The sequence below is a fragment of the Oculina patagonica genome, chromosome 4 (genome assembly GCF_052425735.1).
Source record: "Oculina patagonica isolate OP01 chromosome 4, crgOcupat, whole genome shotgun sequence".
NCBI classification, from domain to species: Eukaryota; Metazoa; Cnidaria; class Anthozoa; order Scleractinia; family Oculinidae; genus Oculina; species Oculina patagonica.
The window spans coordinates 12,761,881-12,782,977 of record NC_135761.1 but is presented as its reverse complement, the minus strand read 5'-3'; the positions used below and the strand labels follow the sequence as shown (position 1 = coordinate 12,782,977).

The 21,097-nt window shown below is 40.5% G+C and overlaps 3 protein-coding genes across 3 annotated transcripts in view; 1 reads left to right on the top strand and 2 right to left on the bottom strand.

Annotated features, from left to right (window-relative positions):
• Positions 1 to 3,491: 3,491 nt before the first annotated feature.
• LOC144649566 (bile acid-CoA:amino acid N-acyltransferase-like) lies at positions 3,492 to 7,553 on the bottom strand. Its single transcript, XM_078509077.1, has 2 exons — positions 6,927 to 7,553; positions 3,492 to 4,527 (listed from the first exon to the last, which is right to left on the bottom strand). Exons 1-2 carry the CDS (start codon positions 7,501 to 7,503, stop codon positions 3,731 to 3,733), a joined length of 1,374 nt encoding a protein of 457 aa, XP_078365203.1. The 5' UTR covers positions 7,504 to 7,553; the 3' UTR covers positions 3,492 to 3,730.
• A 771-nt stretch (positions 7,554 to 8,324) lies between these two features.
• Positions 8,325 to 12,872, top strand: LOC144651531 (uncharacterized). The gene is made up of 3 exons (XM_078511495.1): positions 8,325 to 8,403; positions 10,544 to 10,879; positions 11,557 to 12,872. Exons 2-3 carry the CDS (start codon positions 10,549 to 10,551, stop codon positions 12,054 to 12,056), a joined length of 831 nt encoding a protein of 276 aa, XP_078367621.1. The 5' UTR covers positions 8,325 to 8,403; positions 10,544 to 10,548; the 3' UTR covers positions 12,057 to 12,872.
• Positions 12,873 to 13,015: 143 nt separating this feature from the next.
• LOC144651411 (uncharacterized) overlaps positions 13,016 to 21,097 on the bottom strand; it is a 57,383-nt gene continuing 49,301 nt past the window's right edge. Inside the window, exons 30-37 of the mRNA XM_078511342.1 lie at positions 20,644 to 20,768; positions 20,212 to 20,301; positions 19,367 to 19,462; positions 18,854 to 18,913; positions 16,563 to 16,626; positions 15,859 to 15,947; positions 14,933 to 14,992; positions 13,016 to 14,689 (exon numbers count right to left, since the gene is read on the bottom strand). Of these exons, the coding sequence (XP_078367468.1) occupies positions 14,444 to 14,689; positions 14,933 to 14,992; positions 15,859 to 15,947; positions 16,563 to 16,626; positions 18,854 to 18,913; positions 19,367 to 19,462; positions 20,212 to 20,301; positions 20,644 to 20,768 (830 nt within the window). The 3' untranslated portion in view covers positions 13,016 to 14,443. The remainder of the gene's footprint in view (positions 14,690 to 14,932; positions 14,993 to 15,858; positions 15,948 to 16,562; positions 16,627 to 18,853; positions 18,914 to 19,366; positions 19,463 to 20,211; positions 20,302 to 20,643; positions 20,769 to 21,097) is intronic.

Genomic DNA, 21,097 nt, shown 5'->3' with positions numbered 1-21,097 from the left:
ACGACTCGACTCTAAGCAGTAGTTTTTCGGGCACTTTAATATCGCAGTAAGAAAAGGTGTTTTAAATTTTTTGACCAAATAAAAAACGACGTGACTCTGAACTAAGTAGTCTAAGTACACAGAGTAGAAGTTTAGGCATATCACAATGAACTGAAGGGGAAGAGGCCATTTTCTGGCAGATCAGAATTTTGTGAGAGAAGCCACTATGTCCGGTTATCAATATAATACAAAATACTATAGTTTATTTACCCACGCAACGCAGAGTTAAAACGTGTGCCTGAAAATAATATAAGGTAAATAAAACGATAATAATGAATAACGATTATAATTTACAAGAGTAGCTAAAAATGTCCTTGGCTTCTATGTGGGAAGAGCATTCCAAAACTTCGCGCCTAAAAATAAAATGACCTATTACGCCATTCCAAATTACATGTAGGTAAAGATAAAGTCTGTGTCCGAGCCTAGTGGTCCATCAGGCCGAGCTTATCCCGGTTTTCGTAGCATGGAACGACTAGGGGTATTATATTTCTATTCCCTACCTGGATGGGATGCTAGTCCATCGCAGGGTTACCCCCCAGCAGTCAATTCGCCAATACCCATTTATACACCTAGATGAAGAGAGGCACTGAGAGAGTAAAGTGTCTTCTCCAAGAACACAACACCTTGCCCCGGCCAGGGCTCGAACCCGGACCGCTCAATCCGGACTTCAGCGCACTAACCATTAGGCCACCACGCCTTCCAATTTAATACATCTAAGGTTAAAAAATCTTGCAAGTAACTAGGTCCTTGCATGTAAGTTTTAACTTGAAAATAATTATTCATAAACATGTGATAATGGAACTGATTATAAGAACGCTAAGCACAGCTGTACGTTTGCACGAAGTATGACTTTAATAACAAATATATCATCTATGTTTATAACGCCAGAACCACAACTCTCATTGGACTTTTTAGCAACTTGTCAGAAAGAACTGTTCGACAGTGATCTTCTAGCTTTCTTTCCTCTGAGATAAAAACACAAACAGCAAGAAAGGTCTGGAAATACAAAGCAAGTACTGTGATGTGCGTATAGAAATTCTACTTTATGTTCTTTGGATGATGACAGAAATATTCATGGTGTACTTAGAGACAGACAATTATTTTCCTGGAGGGCAGGTATGAAAAATTTTCCTCTGCAAACTGTTTTTTTAATATATTTCCCTCTGCAACCACTTTTTTCGGAATGCAAATTATTATTTTTATACTAACGTTTTTGCAAAAAATTTATTTTGTCATTTTAGGCCTTGCAAACAATTTTCTTCATTATTTTCATACCCCCCCTCCAGAACAATAATGGTCTGTCCCTTAGGCCCCTGGGGGGAACTTCCATATGAAAGGGACAGGGATGCTGTTCGCCCGGGGGGGGTACTCCCATATAAAGCTATAAGGGTATGTGCCGCTCAACAGGGTATGCTTTTTGCCTAACTGACTCTGGAACAGGGTATAAAAATCACCCTTTTGACTCTGGGGCAGGGTCGATTTTTTTCCCCAGAATCTCGAGCCACATGTACAGACGAAGTCAAGTGAGCCCATTGTGATATACGCTTGTGTTTTTATATCTATCTACATATATTTCCGTTGTGGATATTGTCTGGAACAGGGTACCTATTTTGCAAAGTTTGTCTGGAACAGGGTCGCGAATTCAGCTTTTTTTTTCTCTGGAAAAGGTCCAGAGACTCAGCGCACACCCCCGTAGTAAATTTTAGGGAGTACCCCCCGGGGCTGTTCGTCTCGCTTAGAGTTGTAAATTACCGATTTTTGTCCCACTTTGGGTTTTCAGGACAGAACGCCGATATTTTTAGCCCTCAAAGTCTTGTTAAGGATTGCATATAGAGAAGTAAAAAGGTTTTTCCTTGTCAGTGATTGTAACTGCTGATCACTGCTGAAATAAAGGCGCAGCTATTAAGTATCAATCATCAAGTTTCGTTCCGTGATTTACATAATATCACGTGGTTTAATAGCACTGCAGGATCAGACCAGTAACGCGCGTGAAGAGGACATAGATCGAAGAATCAGAAATCGCTAAATTAAGGAACTTATAAAGACAAAGATAGGATTTAACGCAGAAACGTTGGTAAGGGTAAGTTTATTTCATCAGCATTAAATTTCAGTTTGTTTTAGTTATTTTCAGTTGTTTCCCAAGATCACCCGTTTTGTGATGTACATAGCTCTGATAGCTAGTTTTGTTATTCTCGTCTCGCGTGTAGAACCGCTTTCCCACAGTTGGTAATATAGCTTTATGTAATTGTAATTTCAGTCGACCGCATCGTATTTAAATCTAGGAAATAAACCCTAAAAATAGTGACAGAGACTGGGTCATTTTCCTCGGGGGTATAGTGGTGTGCATTTACAGAGGTTTCATTAAGGGCCAGCCACCTGACCAGGCAAATTGTCTGGCTGTGAACTGTACAGCCCCCGAAATGATCCCGACCCCGAAATGATCCCCAACCCCGAAATGATCCCCAAATTGACCCTGAAATGATCCCGACCCCGAAATGATCCCCAAATATTTTCATGCTGACCCCGAAATGATCCCCAGGTAATTTGTGGAATGGCGTTTTAACGTAGAAGTGTGGACTGCTCAATAATAAGGCCTCATGGCTTAGAAGTGTCATTCGGTTGAGGATGTGATCGGTGTTACATGTATCACCTGGGATGATAACATGAAATCACCGCGAGTTTGCAAGCGTGTAAATTTTTAAAACTAGCGGTGATTTTATTGCCGTGATACCGCAGGAGTTTCGAACATGTTCGCAATTTGATGCAACTTCCGTGCCGCAAAAATTGCATTGAGTTGCGCGACAAAAATCTTCTTTGTAAACAGACCTTTATAAAGCTTGACGCTGTGCCGGGTTACGTCGAGAAGTCAAAAACAGGTATGATGTGATTGCGACATATCAACTTAGAAATAAATCAAATTTAACGAAAATTAACATTTTAAGGGCACTTAATGTTGCCTTTCTTTATCCCGCTTTAACAAGCAAATTTTCTCTGAATAAGTTTTAATTGCTTCGATCGAGAGTACTGAGTTACAATTCTCACGACTGAAAGTATGTCTATGAACATAACAATCCAATAAACAAAAATTAAAAAAAAAAACGGTTCTTGCTTTTTCTTGGTTCCTATTTGAGAATAACCAATTTTGAAACATAAATAAGAATTAAAAAAACGTTTCTGTTTTATGGTCACGTTTTGCACTCAGTTATAATAGCACTCATTAAAGTCTTTTTTTGTACTTTGCGTTATGGCTTCAGTTTTTCTTATTATTGAGCAATCCAAATTTCTATGCTTAATCGCCATTCCAAAAATTACTTGGGGATCATTTCAGGGTTAGCGTGAAAAAATCTGGGGATCATTTCGGGGTCGGGATCATTTCAGGGTCAATTTGGGGATCAGTTCGGGGTTGGGGATCAGTTCGGGGTCGGGATCATTTCGGGGTCTGTACAGAACACGACTCTGTCCAGCTGTTTTTAAGGTCTGAACTGTCTTCAGTTTACCAAAGACCCGGGCAAAGTATCAGTAAGACCTTACCCTGCCAAACCCTGATGCCCACCCGCTCCAAACCTTAATAAATCCCCTGCATTTATTAATAAGAGAACAAAATTCCGTGGCAAGATTTTACTCGTGACACAGTTTGAGTCTGGCCACCAACAGTGATCTTTCTGATCGCAGAATCTGTGGAGTGAAAACTTCAATGAGTCTGTGAAACATTCTTTCTCAGGAAGTCTAAAACCTTTGGCCAAGCATCTTCTTGAGCTTGCGCATGCGCTTCCATCTCTCCTCCCCACACCATATAAGGATTACCACAACTGTCCCTGGACCATCGATCGAATGATGAGAAACAAAGAGGAGTGTAAGGGGGCTCAATGAGATGTCCCGCACCAGGGTAACGCAATATGGAACACAAGTGCCCCTTGTCATTCTTCTTCATTCGCTCGTATACCTGCCTTGCGGTGAAGTCTACATTCATGTTAACATCGCCTGTTCCTATAATCATCAAAAGAGGGCAGGAAATATTTTGATAGGGTGGTATGGCAGAGTATGTAGAATGCGTGCCATTATCAGCATTATCTGTTGAAAGAGCATATCTGAGCACAACTCCATCTTCTGTATGGATTAATTTGCTCGCATCAAATGGAAAGTTCTCCGATATTTTACCTCTGTATTTGTACGAGGTAAAACTGACAAGTGAAGTTGGGGAAACTGCAACAGTAGCCCTTATAACATCGCTTCTGAAGCTTGCTAACAGCAGTACAATCCAGGATCCCATACAATTCCCATGAAGGCCGATTCCACCTGGTTCTGCCATGGGGTGTTTACACAGCCATTCCACTGCTTCTTCAAAGTATTCGAGTTCAGTAAATGGTGGAAGCACTCCCGAGGTACCAGAGATGTATTCCAGTGTGAGGGATAAAAATCCGCGAGAAGCGAGCAATGAAGTCTTGCATTCCTTTACTCCAGCAGTGCCACCTCTTAACTCAAGCACGCCTGAAATCAATATACAGTAAAAACCCGCGAGTAAGAACCTAACTTGTTACACTAAAATTTACAAATTAGAACCCCATTTATATAAGAACCTATTTAGCTTAAAATTTGAAAACAGGTTATTATTTCTTGAAATTGATTGAAAATGTTTTCTGGCCATCCCAATAAAATGTTTCGTTTCCCATCGCCCGACCGACCCATTTTGTTCGAAAAGTAAAAAAAAAAAAATCCAGATTCACTAGTTAAAAAAGCAAGTACTTCAATTTACAAGCACACGATCTTGTTTTATTAACAACGATTGCTATATGTTGTCTTTGTCTTTAATAAACATCAATACTACGTTATTTAAAGACTGTTTATACCTTTGATAAGGAATAACGAAAGAAAAGACCACGTTTTCGAGTTGACTTTGTAATCAGGCTTTCTTACTTAGCAGCCCGGCCTTCTCTGGAACCCAACTGTTTTTTTATTTTTGCCCGACCGACCGACCCATTATCCCAAAAGACGGGGCGATGGGAAACGAAACATTTTATTGGGATGGCCTGACTTTTTGGGAAAAAAAGTTTGGATAAGACTAAACTGTACATGTCATGTTCTGAATGAAAAGTGCTTCAATTTTACATTAACACTTTTTGCAAATTTTAATAATAATAATAATAATAATAATAATAATAATAATAATAATAATAATAATAATAATAATAATAATAATAATAATAATAACAGTTCTTAGCACGCACTTTACCTACGTTTACACGGACACGGTTATCAATCGACACGGTTTTATGACCTCGAAACCGCATCGAAAACGACACGGTTTCGAAGGGATTTACACGGAGCCTATTTAACGATTTTCCGACTGTTTTCGAATGTGATTGTATAAGCAAGCGCTGCTTTCTATGCTTGTTTCACCATGTTTACCCTTCGCAAGCCAGCCGGTTCGTGCCAAAATACATGGCCGTTTTCAAATCGATGCGGTTTCGCCGTTTTTGACCGTCTACACGACAACGAAACCGTATCGTTTTGAAAACGCTCCACTTTTGACAGCGTTTTCAAAACGACCCGGTTACTACAAATGAAACCGTGTCCGTGTAAACGTAGCCTCATGCGTTTAGACTGAAAATGATAGACTGAAAATATCACCAAAATTTCTAAAAGCAACAGTGAAAATGTTTCCTCAGAAAAGAACATAAATAGCCTAAATTTGCGTTAATTACTATTTATGTAAGAAACTGTAAGAACCTGTTTAGCCTCACCTGAAAAAACTAGGTTCTTACTCGCTAGTTTTTACTGTATATCAAATCAAAATATGCAGTGTTAAAAATATTTTCACGAAAGGTTAATAGGCGAAACATGGCGTAAGGGTCTGGCTGCAGGGCTCAAAATAATTTTTGGACACTGACCGGTCATGTTGACCGGCCAAATCAATTTTTGCTCGGTCATGTCTCGTTTTTGACCGGTCAAAATATTGAGTATTTACTTGTTCATCGAGCTTCCTATAAGATGCCCTCTTTTAAAAGTAGTCTTTCTTCAAGACTGCCAAGAGATTAGCGAGAAAGCCGTGTACGTGACCGGTCAAAATGACCGCCGAACCAAAATTTTGTCCGGACAAATCGTCATTTTGGACGGACATTGTCCGTTGACCGGCCGTTATTTTGAGCCCTGGGCTGAGCTTGTCCGTACCGCGCACACTAGATATATTTCTTGAGAACAATGGCTGTTTTATAAGACAGGGGTAAATGGAATATGGTTTGGGTCGCCCACTACCTCTCGGAACGAGTTAATTCATTGGTTCTTAAAACAATAGATAAAAGGTGACAACAATGTCCCTAGCCCTAAATACTGAACTCCTTCACAACTGTCAATTTGGGCCGTCACGCAACGCTTGACGACGTCTTGGGGACAAGCATTGCGTGACGATTTAACTGATGGCTATGAGACCGGACCGACGGACTAGTTTCCTTTGCAGCTGTTCTTTGGTTTGTTGACGATCCAACTCACGACTGAACTACCGACCGATCGTCCCACTTTAACAAGAAAAAGGTCGATGGAAAACGGAACATTTTACTGGGATTGCCTTATAGTCTCCTCTGCAGCCGTCATCTGGTTGTCACGCAATCTTTGTGAAGATAATAAAGACACGGTTGAATAATTGCATATTTTATACAACTAAACAACAAAATTTGAATATTAAACACGGATTCAATTTATGAAACTTTTTCTCGTTTATTTTAATTGGAACACTACAGCCATTATTTATAGTAATTGACTTCGAGATCCGAGGTTTCGTCAGGTTATGGGAACTGTCTGCCGTGGCAACTTTATCGTAAGAATCGGATTTCGTTCATAGAGACTTATCGAAAATAAGTCAAAAAATCTTATAAATATTTTGTACTACTGACCTGGAAAAGGCCCATCTCCCGGTGGAATGAACAACGTTCCACGAAAACGTTTGTCATTCAAAACGACCCTTTTCACTCCATCCGCCAAGTACCACTTCTCAAATGTCACGCTCGACAATGGCTGCTGAACAGATCCTTTGCTTGGAGAGATGTGATCATGAAAGCACTTCAGCTTCACGTTAAAAGGCTTCGTGACATCTCTCTTTATTAGCCGCAGTCCCTTTCTCTGTCCCGGGGCGGGTTTCATGCTCCACAACAGTCCCATGGGTGAAACACCGCTGTAAGAACCCCCCAGCGACGCATCATTGCAAACATCAACTTCACCATCTTTACAAGCGATAAAGTGAGCGTGTGATTCAAACACTTCGCCATTTTCGGCCTCTATGTTTGCTTCTAAGGTTACAGCTTGTCTTGGTTGAAGCCCAGACACAACGATTCTAACTTTGTCGTCAATCAGGGAAGATGAAGGTTCCACAGAAATAGACGATCTCGCTCTTCCGAACGACGACAATGCAGCTGCGATGCCACTTCTAAATTGCTTGCGAGTGAAATTGGTACATTTCCGTAAGTTATACATTGGAAAATCCTTTTACGATCCGTGCTTCACTGTTGGTATCCCGATCGACAAATCGAAATCGACAACTTCGTGTAAACATATATTCTCAGGGTTCGTCACGCAATCTTTCCTGGGAAAGCGTGGTCACTAAGGGCCTGTCCAACGCTGCATGCAGAGTTGGTTTGTCACGCAAATTTTCCTTCTCAAAGATTGTGTGGCGAGCCCAAAGGTCGAGGTCTTGAATATGCTGCCCGTGCCGCACCTCCCGGCCGGCAAATGACACATATATAAACACAGAATCTCCATTTGGCTTCAAAAATATGCACTGACATTTGTCCGCGGGCATTATCTGTTCCGAGAAGCGAACAGTTTTCCGAAAGCGAAGCTCGAGGAAAACTGTGATCTTCGAGGAACAGATAATGTCCAAGAACAAATATCCGAGTGCATATTTTTGAAGCCAAATGGAGAGGTTATTGTGTTTATTATACACAAGGCCGCTCATTTGCGAGACCTTTCCTTAAAGTTTTAGACGTCAAAGTAATCCTGTCGGCATTCAAACTATTGTTAGTCTGTTCAAAATGTTCAGTTCTATTCAATTTAACAATTTACTCGGCATAAATACTAAACGAACGTAAATCGCAAAGCTCGAAAAACTGGGGAATATCACTTATTTAACAATTATTCCATGAGTGCGCGTTGGATATAGCCAATAAGCCTCGGAGTTGGCTATAATTATCAATATATGCTATGTGGTTAGACGGATGAACAATTTTCAAGCTTCAGTGGATTAATTATAAACCACGTAATAGATAGCATAAATTCTAATCTTACATAAATTCCGTAATAACTTGGTTCCAGTTCAATCAGTGCGGATCAAAGGTACACGATACTTTGCCGGGAAGATTGAATCGTCAAGCTAAGGTAAAGATGTGATTTGACATTTTTTGATAAGTCTTAATTTTGTTGTTAGAGTATGAAGGGCTCTGTAACATTTCTTTAGCAGAATATTTAGCTAGAGCAACATTCCGGGGGCGGGAGACATTGTCTGGTTCAATGTCACGAAATGAAAGCAAGATTTTTTACGAACATTTCGGACTGAGAACCTCTAAACAGCAGATAGTTTACTCTCTTATTGAAAATCTACCTTGAAAAGAGAAAAGAAACAATGAAGCAAATTTACCAGCAACGAATTGGCTTGTTACACGTAACAAAATGTGTGTTGTCCTCGGCGCTTCATACAGACAGACAGCGCTTCGAATATTCTTAGATTATAGCACAAGACATTTCTGTTTGTGCTAACATGGTCAACTCTCTCTTAACGGACACCTCTATAAGACGCACACCTCTATAAGACCGACATCTGGTGTTGGTCCCGTCCCTACCATTTTTAGTCATTTTACTGTAACTAAACTCCAAGACGGACACCTCTCTAAGACGGACAGCTGTAGGCGGTCCCGAAAGTTGCCGGTTTAAAGAGAGATGACTGTATATGCATATACCGTCTATACCATAAATTACATGTGCAGTTCATGGAACTGTCATTAGCATCGATCATTTGGCTAGTGCAGGTTTTTATCGTTTCATTGGCTAGTTTTGCCGTTTAGAGAAAGGAAAATAGCCTCCGGCGGAAACGCCCTTTTGGGCGCGTCACGCGTTCCATTTGTTGACAGCAGCACAATTTAATTGTATCGCCAGCTGAACAATTAAAAATTAATTATATCACTGAACAGAAGCTGAACAGATCGGACTTTTAAGTAATTTCCACTGTGGTAATTACTAAAAAGTACGATTTGTTCACTCGTACAATTATTTAATCCTATAAATTGTTTCTAGAACAGACCGTTTTTCTACACTAATTGTATTGAATTCACAATCTTCAACACACAAAGTTATATTCTTTTCAAAATCTCGGCATCGGGTTGGTAACATATTCTTAAAATTTCGCAAATTTCAAACTCGATATTCTTATAAAATAAATTCTTATTTAAAAGTGTGCTTGCTTTGAATCCGATGAACCATAACTTGGGTCTTTTATGAATATTCGCTTGTACGGTACGAAATCACCCTTTCCAAGGGCGATTTCGGAAACAAGGGCGAAATGACAATAACTTATTAAAACCCTACTTGTACGCGGATCTAGGTTGTCACATACAATTTTTAAATCACGTTTATTTGAAAATAAAAAAAAAATGTATAAATATTAAGTAAAAACAATAGATCTAACACACAAAAAGAAAGTTTGAATTTTCTTGCAAAAAAAGAGTTTCGCACGGATGGAGTCACTCCGGGTGTTTAAGCTCGGATTCCGTTCCTTGATGTACAACATCTCATAAATGAGGCAATCAAATTCCCGTTGGCACTTCCGTTGGACGTGGAGTTAGCTACCCAAAAATAGGGGAAAAATATTTTTTTATATTGGGTTCCAAATTAATTTCCGGGAAAATACTATACGGGAGTACTATACAAGACTATATCGGGGTTCCACTGTATCTTTGATAAGGCTTTTGAGAAGAACCTGGTTGCGGCTGATCTCGCGACCCGCTGTGATAAAATCCTTTTTATCGGGGTAGGGTAAACGAAGTTTTTTTTGTCGATCAGAACTGGAGCGAAAGAAATAATGTGCACCCTTGAAAGTCTTCAGGCGCCTTCTAACCTTCACACAGGCGGTCAAACAGATTTTTCAAGTATTACAAAATCAGCAAAAAGCACACGCTACCAAACTGCGTGACATGGGTGAGGTACTGGCCATTCCACGGAGTTTGGTACTAGTGTGTGCTACTTGCTTAATTTATAGTTCTCTATGAGTTTTGTGGGACACCGATCTGTCAAGGTGATCCCATTTCCACACGCTGGCCGAGAACTGTTTTACAGTTGCCAGTTAACAGCTCCCGTACAGTAAAACATATTTAATTAGGCATGCGCAAATTTTGTGCGTGCGAGCAATATATTAACATCAGGCATACAATCGTCGCGCGCCCTATTCAGTCCCAGAAAATCTGTAGTAAGTCACCTTCCCTTTTTCTCGTTCACTTGTGTTTACATTTTACTTTTGTTTCCTTAGGAATAATGTCTGAACCCAGTCAAATTATTTGCGATGTCGTACAAAAAGCCTTCGCTGGAGCTTCTAACTACGAGATAGCGCGACCAGGCTACCCTGACGAAGCTGTGGAGTTCTTTTTAAATAATCTTGGCGTGAAGGAGAACGGCGCCAAGGATCGTCCTTTCACAATCTTAGAAGTTGGATGTGGCACCGGAAAATTAACTCGGGTGATGTTGAAAGTCTTAGAGGGAAAGAATGTCAAAGTAATTGCCAGCGAACCACATCAGAACATGTGCGAGGAATTTAAACAGGTGGTACCTGATACGGAAATTATCCAATGCACTGTCGAGCAAATACGTAAGTAATGTGCTAAATAGACAACTGAATAGAGGTCTTATTTCATCATACTTTAAAATAGTTTATCAGTGCAGAATGCACGTTTGCAATGAGTTGTTTCAGGGCTGTCCTCCGCTAACCCACAAATGCGCTAAGATGCTAAACGCTAATCCGCTATAGTGTAAACTTTAGTTATAACACAAATATTTGTCTGTCGCTGACTAATATCAAACGTTTTAAACAACGTTTTTTGAAACTCTTAAAAAGACGTTTCGGCCGAGAATCTTCGGCCTTCCTCGGTTTTGAAAAAAGCCAACGGCTTACAACGGTAACATTATGCGCGTGCTGGAGTGTCTCATAGAACACGCGTGACATGGCGAAAGCGCGCGATCGTTGCGAGTCAGCGACAGACAAATATTTGTGTTATGAATATTCCTGACTGTAATTTCAGCATTTAAACTTTAGTTAGTTTATTAATTTATATCCGTTTGCTATTGTAATAGAGATCGATCAGATGATGAGACTCGCCCTTGGTTTGTTCTCGTTTCCAAAGTAACTGCAGTGACTACTATTACTAATTTCCTTTGTATTTAAGGCCAGATTTTTTACATTCTTGGGCGCAATGAAACGACAGCGAAGCAACATGAATTTTCTATTAAATTTTTACGTTTAATTTGACTCTACGTTTTCATTTTCAGCCCTTCCTAGCTCAAGTGTGGATGTTGTTATTGCTGCTCAAAGCTTTCACTGGTTTACCAACCGTGACGCTCTTAAGGAGATCCACCGAGTTCTCACACCAAGCGGATCGTTTGGCATAGTCTGGTTACTTGATGACATCACTGTCCCGTGGCTGAAAGATCTGTACGAATTTATTGAGCCTCTAAATGAGCACTTTTCTCATTTTTATCCTTACAAAGAAAATTGGCAACCGTTGTTTGGGCAACTTTCCCACCAGTTATTCAACGCCCCAAAGGAAAATGTAAGCTTTAAGTATTTGTTTCCCAGCTCTGTCGATCATGCCTACAAATATTTCGCTTCGTTTTCTGTCCTACAAGGTGGCGGTGAAGAAAATAAGAAAGCTTTGAAAGAACGCTTTGAGAAGGTTGTGGAAAAGCATTTTAACGAAAAAGGAATTCCCTTGGAACATATTCCCATTAAGATTCATCTGTTATGGTGTACTAAGATAGCTTCAAATTGAAAAGGACAACTCGCTAAGACAGCTAGAGGAAGTAAAGCTTCGCCGAGATGTATACTCGTTATAAATGGTGTTGGGTTTATATAGGGGTTCCATATAACGATGTTACCTGACCTGGAATGAGGTCGGAAGGCGGCACAAGACCGCTCCAGCTGGAGAGAGACTGTGGAGGCCTTTATAATATGCGTCCAATGGCACGAAAAGGACAGACGATGATAAATAATTATGTTAATTCTTTCTTTTTGCTCAATCATACGAGAAGTTCGGTGTTGGGTTTATACATGTAAAGTAGGGTTTCATATTTTGTCCACGATAGACTTAAGTTGTGTTCACATTTAACCGAAACGTATTTAGAATAATGTTACAACTTGCTTTGCAGCAATTTTGCGGAACAAGTTGAAAGAAAATGTTGCCCGTATGACTGGGCCTTTGACTTGCGTTCGTTTACAGTACGACGAGCCTTACCGTAGTCACCCAACAAACTTTTTTTTACAAGTGTCCTCTTGTAATATTTTACGTTTTGTTGATTAATACGATGTAACAAGTATCCATTTGGCCGTATTCAACTGTGCAAGGAGGCGTGTTCGTCAAACAAATAATGTTACGAGGACACTTGTAAAAAAGTTTGTCGGATGGCAACGGTCAGGCGCGTCGCACTGTAATAACTGATCATTAAAACACATTTTGTAATAACAGTTTATTTCAAGATACCAAGCTAGAATACAAAAATACCTAGAATTTCAAAATAATCTTGCCAATTGATCTGTATTCTACAGAAACTGAATCTCGTATATTTTTAAATAAATAACTTTGCTTTAACATGTCTCGATTCGTTGCAAATCAGCGTTCAATAACTTTGCACCGATATATATAATATATATACAGGATCCTTATTAAATTAACTTTGCTCGCAACGATTTTACATCGTAGAAAAATGGGAGGGACACAGTTGAGCTACTTTCCACCCCTTGTTTCATGTCTTCTTTTGTAAGACATTTTCCCGCAAAAATAAGGCCATTATACGATTGATTATTATTTTTTAAAATGTAAACACCAAGCTTTTCAATGCCTGACTGAAAAAGGCCCTTGGCAGAGCCACGCTGTCACGTGACCACGTAAATCATAAAAATGGCCGAGGACGGAGGCGGAAGCGGATTCCAGAAATAGAATGAGTGGAAAAAAATTGCGAGACTGCCAATTTGGAGATCATTGATGTTTGTTTAGGTGCCAGATTTTATGGTGATTGGAGAGTTACAAAAATTCAAAGGATTTGTAGGCTAGATGGGCTAAGCTCGCCATCGATTAACTGTTTTCCACACCATTAATTTCTAAATCTTTCAAATCGCTGTGAAAATTTACATTAAGATATTAATGGCCTAAAATTGCCAATTCGTACTAATTCCATTTCTGGCACCCATTTCCTTCTACAGCTCGGTATTTACGATTTCCAAGGTCACGTGACAGGATGCAATATTGTAGGCTATCTTTATTTATTTTCACCATAAGAGTATCGCAGTCAGGCAATCGAACGCACAGTGTCCTTAAAAGTTTTAGTAAGAGGGCGTTTCTACGTTTATAGTCACTATATTCTGTCCTGACTACGCTTTATCTAGATGTCAAAACGATTGCCAAGATTGACAGAAAGCACCACGAATCCACTAGATTTCCAATTGAATTATCCTTTTTTACATTAAATAACTACGTTAAGATATTAAATAACTGGTGGTCCCTCTAAACCTGGAACCACCTTGGAACAAGGCAACATGTTGTAACCCCTCAGTGTCTCTCGCGCTTAAGAGATTGAAGGCTTTTATCGTGTACTCTACCGAAGAGAATTAAAGTTTATCTCAGGCGAGCAAATACTGTAAAAGCTCGTCTAAGGCCCCTCTTGAAATTTCGCCTCCCCTATTATGTCCCCCCCCCCCTTACCCCTTCAAGTCGACTTGTTGACTGGTAGAGAGGTAGAGGCAGTACAGTTAAACAAGTGTTTCAAAAATAACGCTGTGAAAGAGACTTCGTGTTGCTGTTCCGACAGAACGGACAATACACCGCTTAAAATTCGCGAACATTTGGTTTATAAAACAGTATAATTTATAAACAACAGTTATATATAACTCATTACAAATATTATACAACACGTAACCTTTCATCAACATTGAATATATTCCTGTAAGAGAAATTTCCCAATGCACGGAAAACAGTATCAAAATTCGAGGACATATCCCTTACAAGTTACATTTATAACTTTGTCGGTTACTTGCCAAATGTTCATCTCGATAAAATTATTTCCTGACTCAAGCTTTTAATTTCAAAAACAGCACCATTACTATCATTAAAGATTTACGCCAAATGACGTTTAACTGACGTCATGCACTGACGTCAGCATGACGTCAACACGTTGAATCCGGGACAGCGCCTTCCAAAGTAGTTGAACTCCTTGACAGGCTCATGCATCTCTTTCCCGCCATGCGACCGACGGTGTTCGATTTAAATTGGGGGACTGGGCGCGACGTGAAAGACTTGTCGGCTTCAGAGTGCCGCCGTGGGAGGCCTGGTTCAAACTGGCATGAGATATCGTGCAGATCTTTCTCTGTGTGAATCTTCTCGTTGGCGAGGTAGTCGCGGATCTCGGAGACCTGGAAACGAAAGGACTGATGCTAAGAACTGCAATCGAGGGAATACAAACTTGGGCTGATGTGCGCGGGAAAGGCAAACACATGATTCTTCTTAAAGACAAAACCAAGCCACCTTCCCCATTTTTTCCCAGGGCGGAGGTCCAGCTCCCTTGCTAGTGGTAACAAGGACATCCGCCATGTAAGCTTGCTTGCAAATATTAGTACTTACGGTTACCAAAGGAACAAAACAAACAATCAACTCACCTCCTGGAAATTATAAACGTCCTTCTGAAAACGTCTTATTTCATCAATCACAAGATAGATCTAACAAAATGAACAAAACACACATTTAAAGTAAGATTTCGTCCAGGTGTGCGAAGTTTCTTAACAGCACGTGTGAGCAAGTGCAATGTGGAAAGGAAAAAACTCGCTTGCCATTTTTACTATCGTGTATTTGGAAAACGTCGTAGTGAAAAAATGCAAAAAAGCAGATTTTTCAACCAAACCACCCTCAAGCAACTCAATTTGTAAATCGTCTCCTTCGCAAAGAGTGAAAGAGAGCTTTATGGAATACGCCCTTTGTTAGTGTTTTGCAAACAATAATTGCAGTCATATTTTCGTACTCGCAGTCAAACTCGTACTCAGGTCTTAAAAGTCTCAAATGCCAAGCAGACAGCTGACGAGAATTACAGAAAATCGTTATCTCGGAAATGTTGTTCATGCAACATCTAAATCTTATAACAAAGAATCGGCGAGGGCATGAAGTCAGTAATACGAATTGTTATTCTGAACACGCATGATTTACGATAATTTGTGCAAGAATAATGATAAGAAAGATAATTAATATGGGAGGGGCGTTGGCCTAATGATTAGTGCGCTGGACTCCGGATCGAGCAGTCTGGGTTCAAGCCCTGGCCGAAGTTATCGTGCTGTGTTCTTGGGCAAGACACTTTACTCTCATAGTGCCTCTCTCCACCCAGGTGTATAAATGGGTACTGGCGAATTTTTCTGCTTGGGGTTAACCATGCGATGGACTAGCATCCCATCCAGGGGAGAGTAGAAATACTCCTAGTCGCTTCATGCTACAGAAACCGGGATAAGCTGCGACCTGGTGAGCCACTAGGCTCATATGCATAAGGCCCTATTTTCCAGTTGGGGAAATGAAAAAGATGATGATGGGAGTCATTCACCTGTCTCCGTTTGGTCAAGTTGATGAGTCCTCCTTTAAAAAAGTCTGGATTTCCTTCAGCAATGAAGGTGAGATCCTTCATGTAAATACCTTGAATTAAAAATAATAATTAAAAAAACGTTCGCGCCAAATTATTACAGCAAGGCGCCCAAAAGTGTGACCACTTTCAATTTATTCACATTCTTTCGTGCAGATTTAATCCAATCAAAAGCCGTGGATAGCTTGCAGTTGACTTCTGATTGGATTAAATCTGCACGAAAGAATGTGAATAAATTGAAAGTGGTCACACTGCATCTGAATGTGAATAAATTAAAAGTGGTCACACTTTTGGGCGCTTTGCTGTAAACAATCATGAAATGGGTAACATTTTTAAGTAGCACATAGATCGCGGATACTTCTTTCTTTTTACAGAAAACCAGACTGAAATAGGTCAGGGGAAAACAAACTTCGTCCAAAAAAATCACTCGAACGCAATACTGCGGACGTAAATCGCGTTTGAGCCCCTAAATCAGTCCTGCTCAATCTTGCGGAATATCGTCTGATTTTAAGTATCAGGCGATATTCCGCGCGATTTCGCCGGATAATTGTTAAGTAGACTAGCACAATCGATTCACGTCACGAAAATAATGGATAGACATTTAGGATTAATGGTTCGAAAATAGAATGAATGTGCTGCGTAGCTTCCAAGATATCAATGACACTTACCAAAGTAAGGAACTGACGGTGTAGGGGAGGACGCAAGGGCTTGTCGATATCTCTTGTAGTTATCCTATCAAGACACAAACGCAAAGAACAGAACTTAAATCTTTCAACTCTTAAGCATGACCAGGATGTAATTTTTCCCTAATATATACTACAAAACCCAGTACCCGATGACAGTTTCAGGACATAAAGGACGAAGGATAATCCGAATAAATTCATTGTGTCCAACAATTCAGACAACAAATGAGGATCTTGATAAATAGATTGTTATATTTCGGTATAAGCTATACCATCATCAGACTAATAAAATTAACATACAAGCTAGATCTTAAATACTGTGAGTGAGGAGACGGAAACAATAAGTTTACTCAGGAGAATAGATAGAGTTCTCTGCTTGATTTTAGTCCATTGTTCAGGGAAGGTGCTAGGCGTTTGATATAATAAGCCTCTTTGTATAGAAGAAGATTCCAGTTGTGATCCCAGTCTAATACCGTTGTATTATCACGGACAACATGGGTGAAATATTCTTTGTCATTACTGATAGAAGGTGGAGCAATCTCAGTGTTTAAATTATCCGGTAAATTACACAAATCACGAATGAAAAGTAAATGGTTACACGTTCGTAGGTGTTTGTGAATTGCGCTCTCTTTGTCAGAGATTGCGTGTTCATGTGTTCGGACGAAAAGAGTTCTGTCCGTTTTGCCGATGTACGCTGATTGGCAGCCAGTGCATTTAAATTTGTAAACAACATGTGATTTATTCAGAAGTGGAACTCGATCTTTATTGTTCGTATAAAAACATAGTTTCGTTGTTTTCTCGCGTACTTTTATCTCGATGTTAGAGTTTGTAAGACATCTGCGAAGCTTTCTTTTGAAGGATCTTAAGAGTTGGGATGTTTTGTCTCCGATGTACGGGACAGAAAGCCAGATGGTTATGGAGTCTTCCTTGTCTTTGTTCGCTGCTGTACGGATCTTATTCAGGGCATCGTAAGAGAACCGTCGAATTAGCGCGTTTGCCATGCGTGAGGGGAAGTTGTTCCAAGATATGATCGTTTTGAGCCGTTTTAGTTCAGATTTAAGCATATTAGGTGAACAGATACTGTGGATGCGGTTGACTAGGGCTTTAATCCAAGAAAGTTTCTGGCGCCATGGAACGAAACTATCAAAGTTCGTGTATTGGCCTGTAAAGGTGTCCGATGCCGTTGGTTAAAATGTTGATATCCAGAAAGTGCGGAGTGGTATTTTCAAAGAGATCATAAGTAAAGCGGATGTTCTTGTCAAACTTGTGGGAAAGTTCTAGAATGATGTCGATTGTGTCAGGTTTTATCAAGAGAAGTGTGTCGTCAACGTATCTACAATAGAAGGTGATAAGTCCTCGATCAATGAGTTGCTTGACAATTGTCTCTTCAAACTCCGTCATAATAATATTGGCTAACACTGGGCCTAGCGAGCCACCCATGCTGACACCATCGATTTGCTCATACAGCTGGTTGTTGCAGGAAAATGCAGTTTTTTGTGCAGGTGTCACGAATTAACTTACGGAGCGTGGATTTCTTGAGATTTGTGTCGATTAGTTTCTTGTTGTAGATTCTGTCCACGATAATCTCGAGTGTCCGCTGTAGGGGACACTCGAGATTCAACCAACACTCGTCTCAACTCCATCCAACGTTATCTCCGTACCCTCGTAAATCGTGGTGAACTAGACAAAGAAACATACAAGAAAATTCGCCCTCAGAACGCCAAACCTGCGCGTGCACACGGCCTTCCGAAGATCCATAAAGCGTACGGTCGCTTGCCTAAGTTCCGCCCTATAATCGACACCACGGGTACGACACATTACTCAGTGGGGAAATATATCAGCGAACTCCTACAACCACTAACACAGAACGAATTCACTCTAAAGGACACTTTTGATGCTGCCAATCGTATTAAACTAATACCTCCAGAACTGTTTGACCAAGGCTATAAATTCGTATCCTTTGACGTCGAATCTCTCTTCACAAATGTCCCCCTACAGGGGACACTCGAGATTATATGGAGATCGGCAAGGCAAGTTTTAATTTTTAACGTGAGGAGGGCCACTCCTTCCCTCCTTCGATTCCCGTTAACATTTTTATTAATTGAATGATTTTAATAAATTTATGCCAATTAATTTGTTTAATCTTGGGAAGTGGGTAGGGAGTCGGGAGCACCTGACTGCGTGCATTGGGTAAAACGTGGACAAAACATTACATACTAATTCCACACAAGAACGATTAACATGAGTAGTAGTAAAAATGACATACTGTGACCTACCTTTGTGTCCATAAGGATTTCCATCTTGGCATACTGTTCAAGGAACTCCTTGGGAACAAGCTGTGAGTAAAGAATGATGAGTGTGAAAAATAAGTGAATAAGCAAGCAAAAAATGAAGTGAGCAGGCAGGCAGGCAGGCAGGCAGGCAGGTAGATACAATCAAAAACCGCCGTTAGGAATTTGAACCGGCGGCAACAAAATTCGTATCACGTGATTGAAAAAATCGTCACGTGAACACCACTTATTCATCGGGAAAGCAAACAAAAAGCTTCGTGATTTTTTAAAACTCTCTGCTGCAAAACAGCATGAAACACTTTAAAATTAAACAAAAAACTTGCTTTTCTTCAAGGTTGAATTCACCTCAGGAGTTTTTCCGACCCTGTTGCCTCGATAGGGTCATTTTTGTTCTTACAAATTCTGGCAAAACGATGTTCACATGGCCATGTCGTCGGTAATCGAGGGGTAAGAAGAAGTCTTTGCTGGCTTGCAATGTAGATTTGTGTGTATTCTCACCTCTTTTGTCTTGTGCAGTCTTCTGACTGGTGAACTGCCAAGAGCCGCCACGACAATTGCCATCACCGCATTGAAATTCCTCAGTTCAAGACACAACTGTCAAGCGAACAAAGACGAAGGGTGTGTTAGGCTCGAAGACTTGAGGGAAAAAAGCACACTAAAAAAGATGATGGTTGAGGTAAAGGCAGGGCTCCAAAAATGTCCCGTCTGGTCAAACCCGTCGTCTGGTCAAACCGTCCAAACCAAACCGTCTGGTCAAACCGGTCGTCTAGGGCAAGTAGATTTAACTTTTCATGATTACTTGCACAATGGGCAAGGCCCCGGGCAAGTCATCTACTGACCAAATCATAACAAAAGTAAACTAAGACAAGCAGGTAACGTTTATTTACTGTCCCAGGCAACCCAAATTTGGCAGGTGCTTGTCCGAAAGGCAAGCTCAAATTCAAGTCTTTTTCAAACTCTGAAAGGGGCATTAGATGGATGTTGCTTGTGTCCCAAGCTTTGCATGACGGGACTGGCTTATGACGTATTAGACAGTGACGTACCCTCAGAAAAAAATGCAAATTATATTTACCCACGTAACACGGAAAAGCTCTCAGGGGCTCGTTAGAAAGTGTACGAGCATCGACGTTTGAAGTGTTGGATCTTGTGAAGAAGAGAGAAGATAACCTAGAGAGAAACCCTCGGAGCAAGGACGAGAACCAACAACAAACTCAACCCACATATGACGCCGGGTCCGGGAATCGCACCCAGGCCACACTGGTGCGAGGCAAGCGCTCTCGCCAATGCACCTCCCCTACTCCCCAGGGGGGTGTACTCTTTAGTTACCCATTTGTTGTCATTACCTTGGCCGTTTCGATGAAGTTGATGAACATATTGGCGCGTTTTTCCACTGATTTCTCCGTGACAATTGTGGCCGCTACCCACGTGCTTAGCTGGAAAAGAAACAAGACACCAAACAGTTTTTTTAGTATTTTTCTTTTTCAGTCCCACTCTCGGAAAATAAATACAGCTAAATGTTTAGCCTCGATTTTTCAAGTTGCAATCGATTTCCATCCTAGCCATCGGCAGCCAAAGACGCTTGTTAAGAGTTTCACTGCTTTGATTTAGCAATTGTTAATAAAAATTGACCATTATTTTTAGGTTTCCTACGAAACAAATAAAAATTTCGACTGTTCAAAAATCTGTTAAAATCCGTGACAAAGACTGGCGTGAGAATAAAGCGCTTTACTTGCCAGCCGAACAAGTGAAGTAAACTAGTATCCAAGAGATGTTACCTGATTAAATCTGTCAGCTACTTTCTCCACAGACAGTCTTTCTTCAGGAGGTACTTTCCTTTTCTTCCCCGTTCCCATGGCAATCTTCTTCTGGATATCAGCTGACGTCACTGCACAGAAACACTCTGTAGGAAAAATGGTGTAACACAATCGGTGTAACGCAACGGTATAACGCGATAAACAACAATTAGAGCAACATACCTCTTGCCCTGGTAAGGTCGGATGAGAAAACTTTTTTCAGAAGAAATTTTGTAAAATTACCAACCAAAACTGAGCCTAGAGGATAAATGAGCATTTGCTGTTCCCTGGACAGACAAACAGGAAGCTGTCGTTAAACAAAAAGACGTGGAAAAATTGTGTCCCTGGCTGCAGTGTAAAACATTATTTTCATCGTCAAGACTCGTTGCCATTTCCACACTAGTCGGTGCCTCCATTTTGCTTCTGTGAGCGGCGA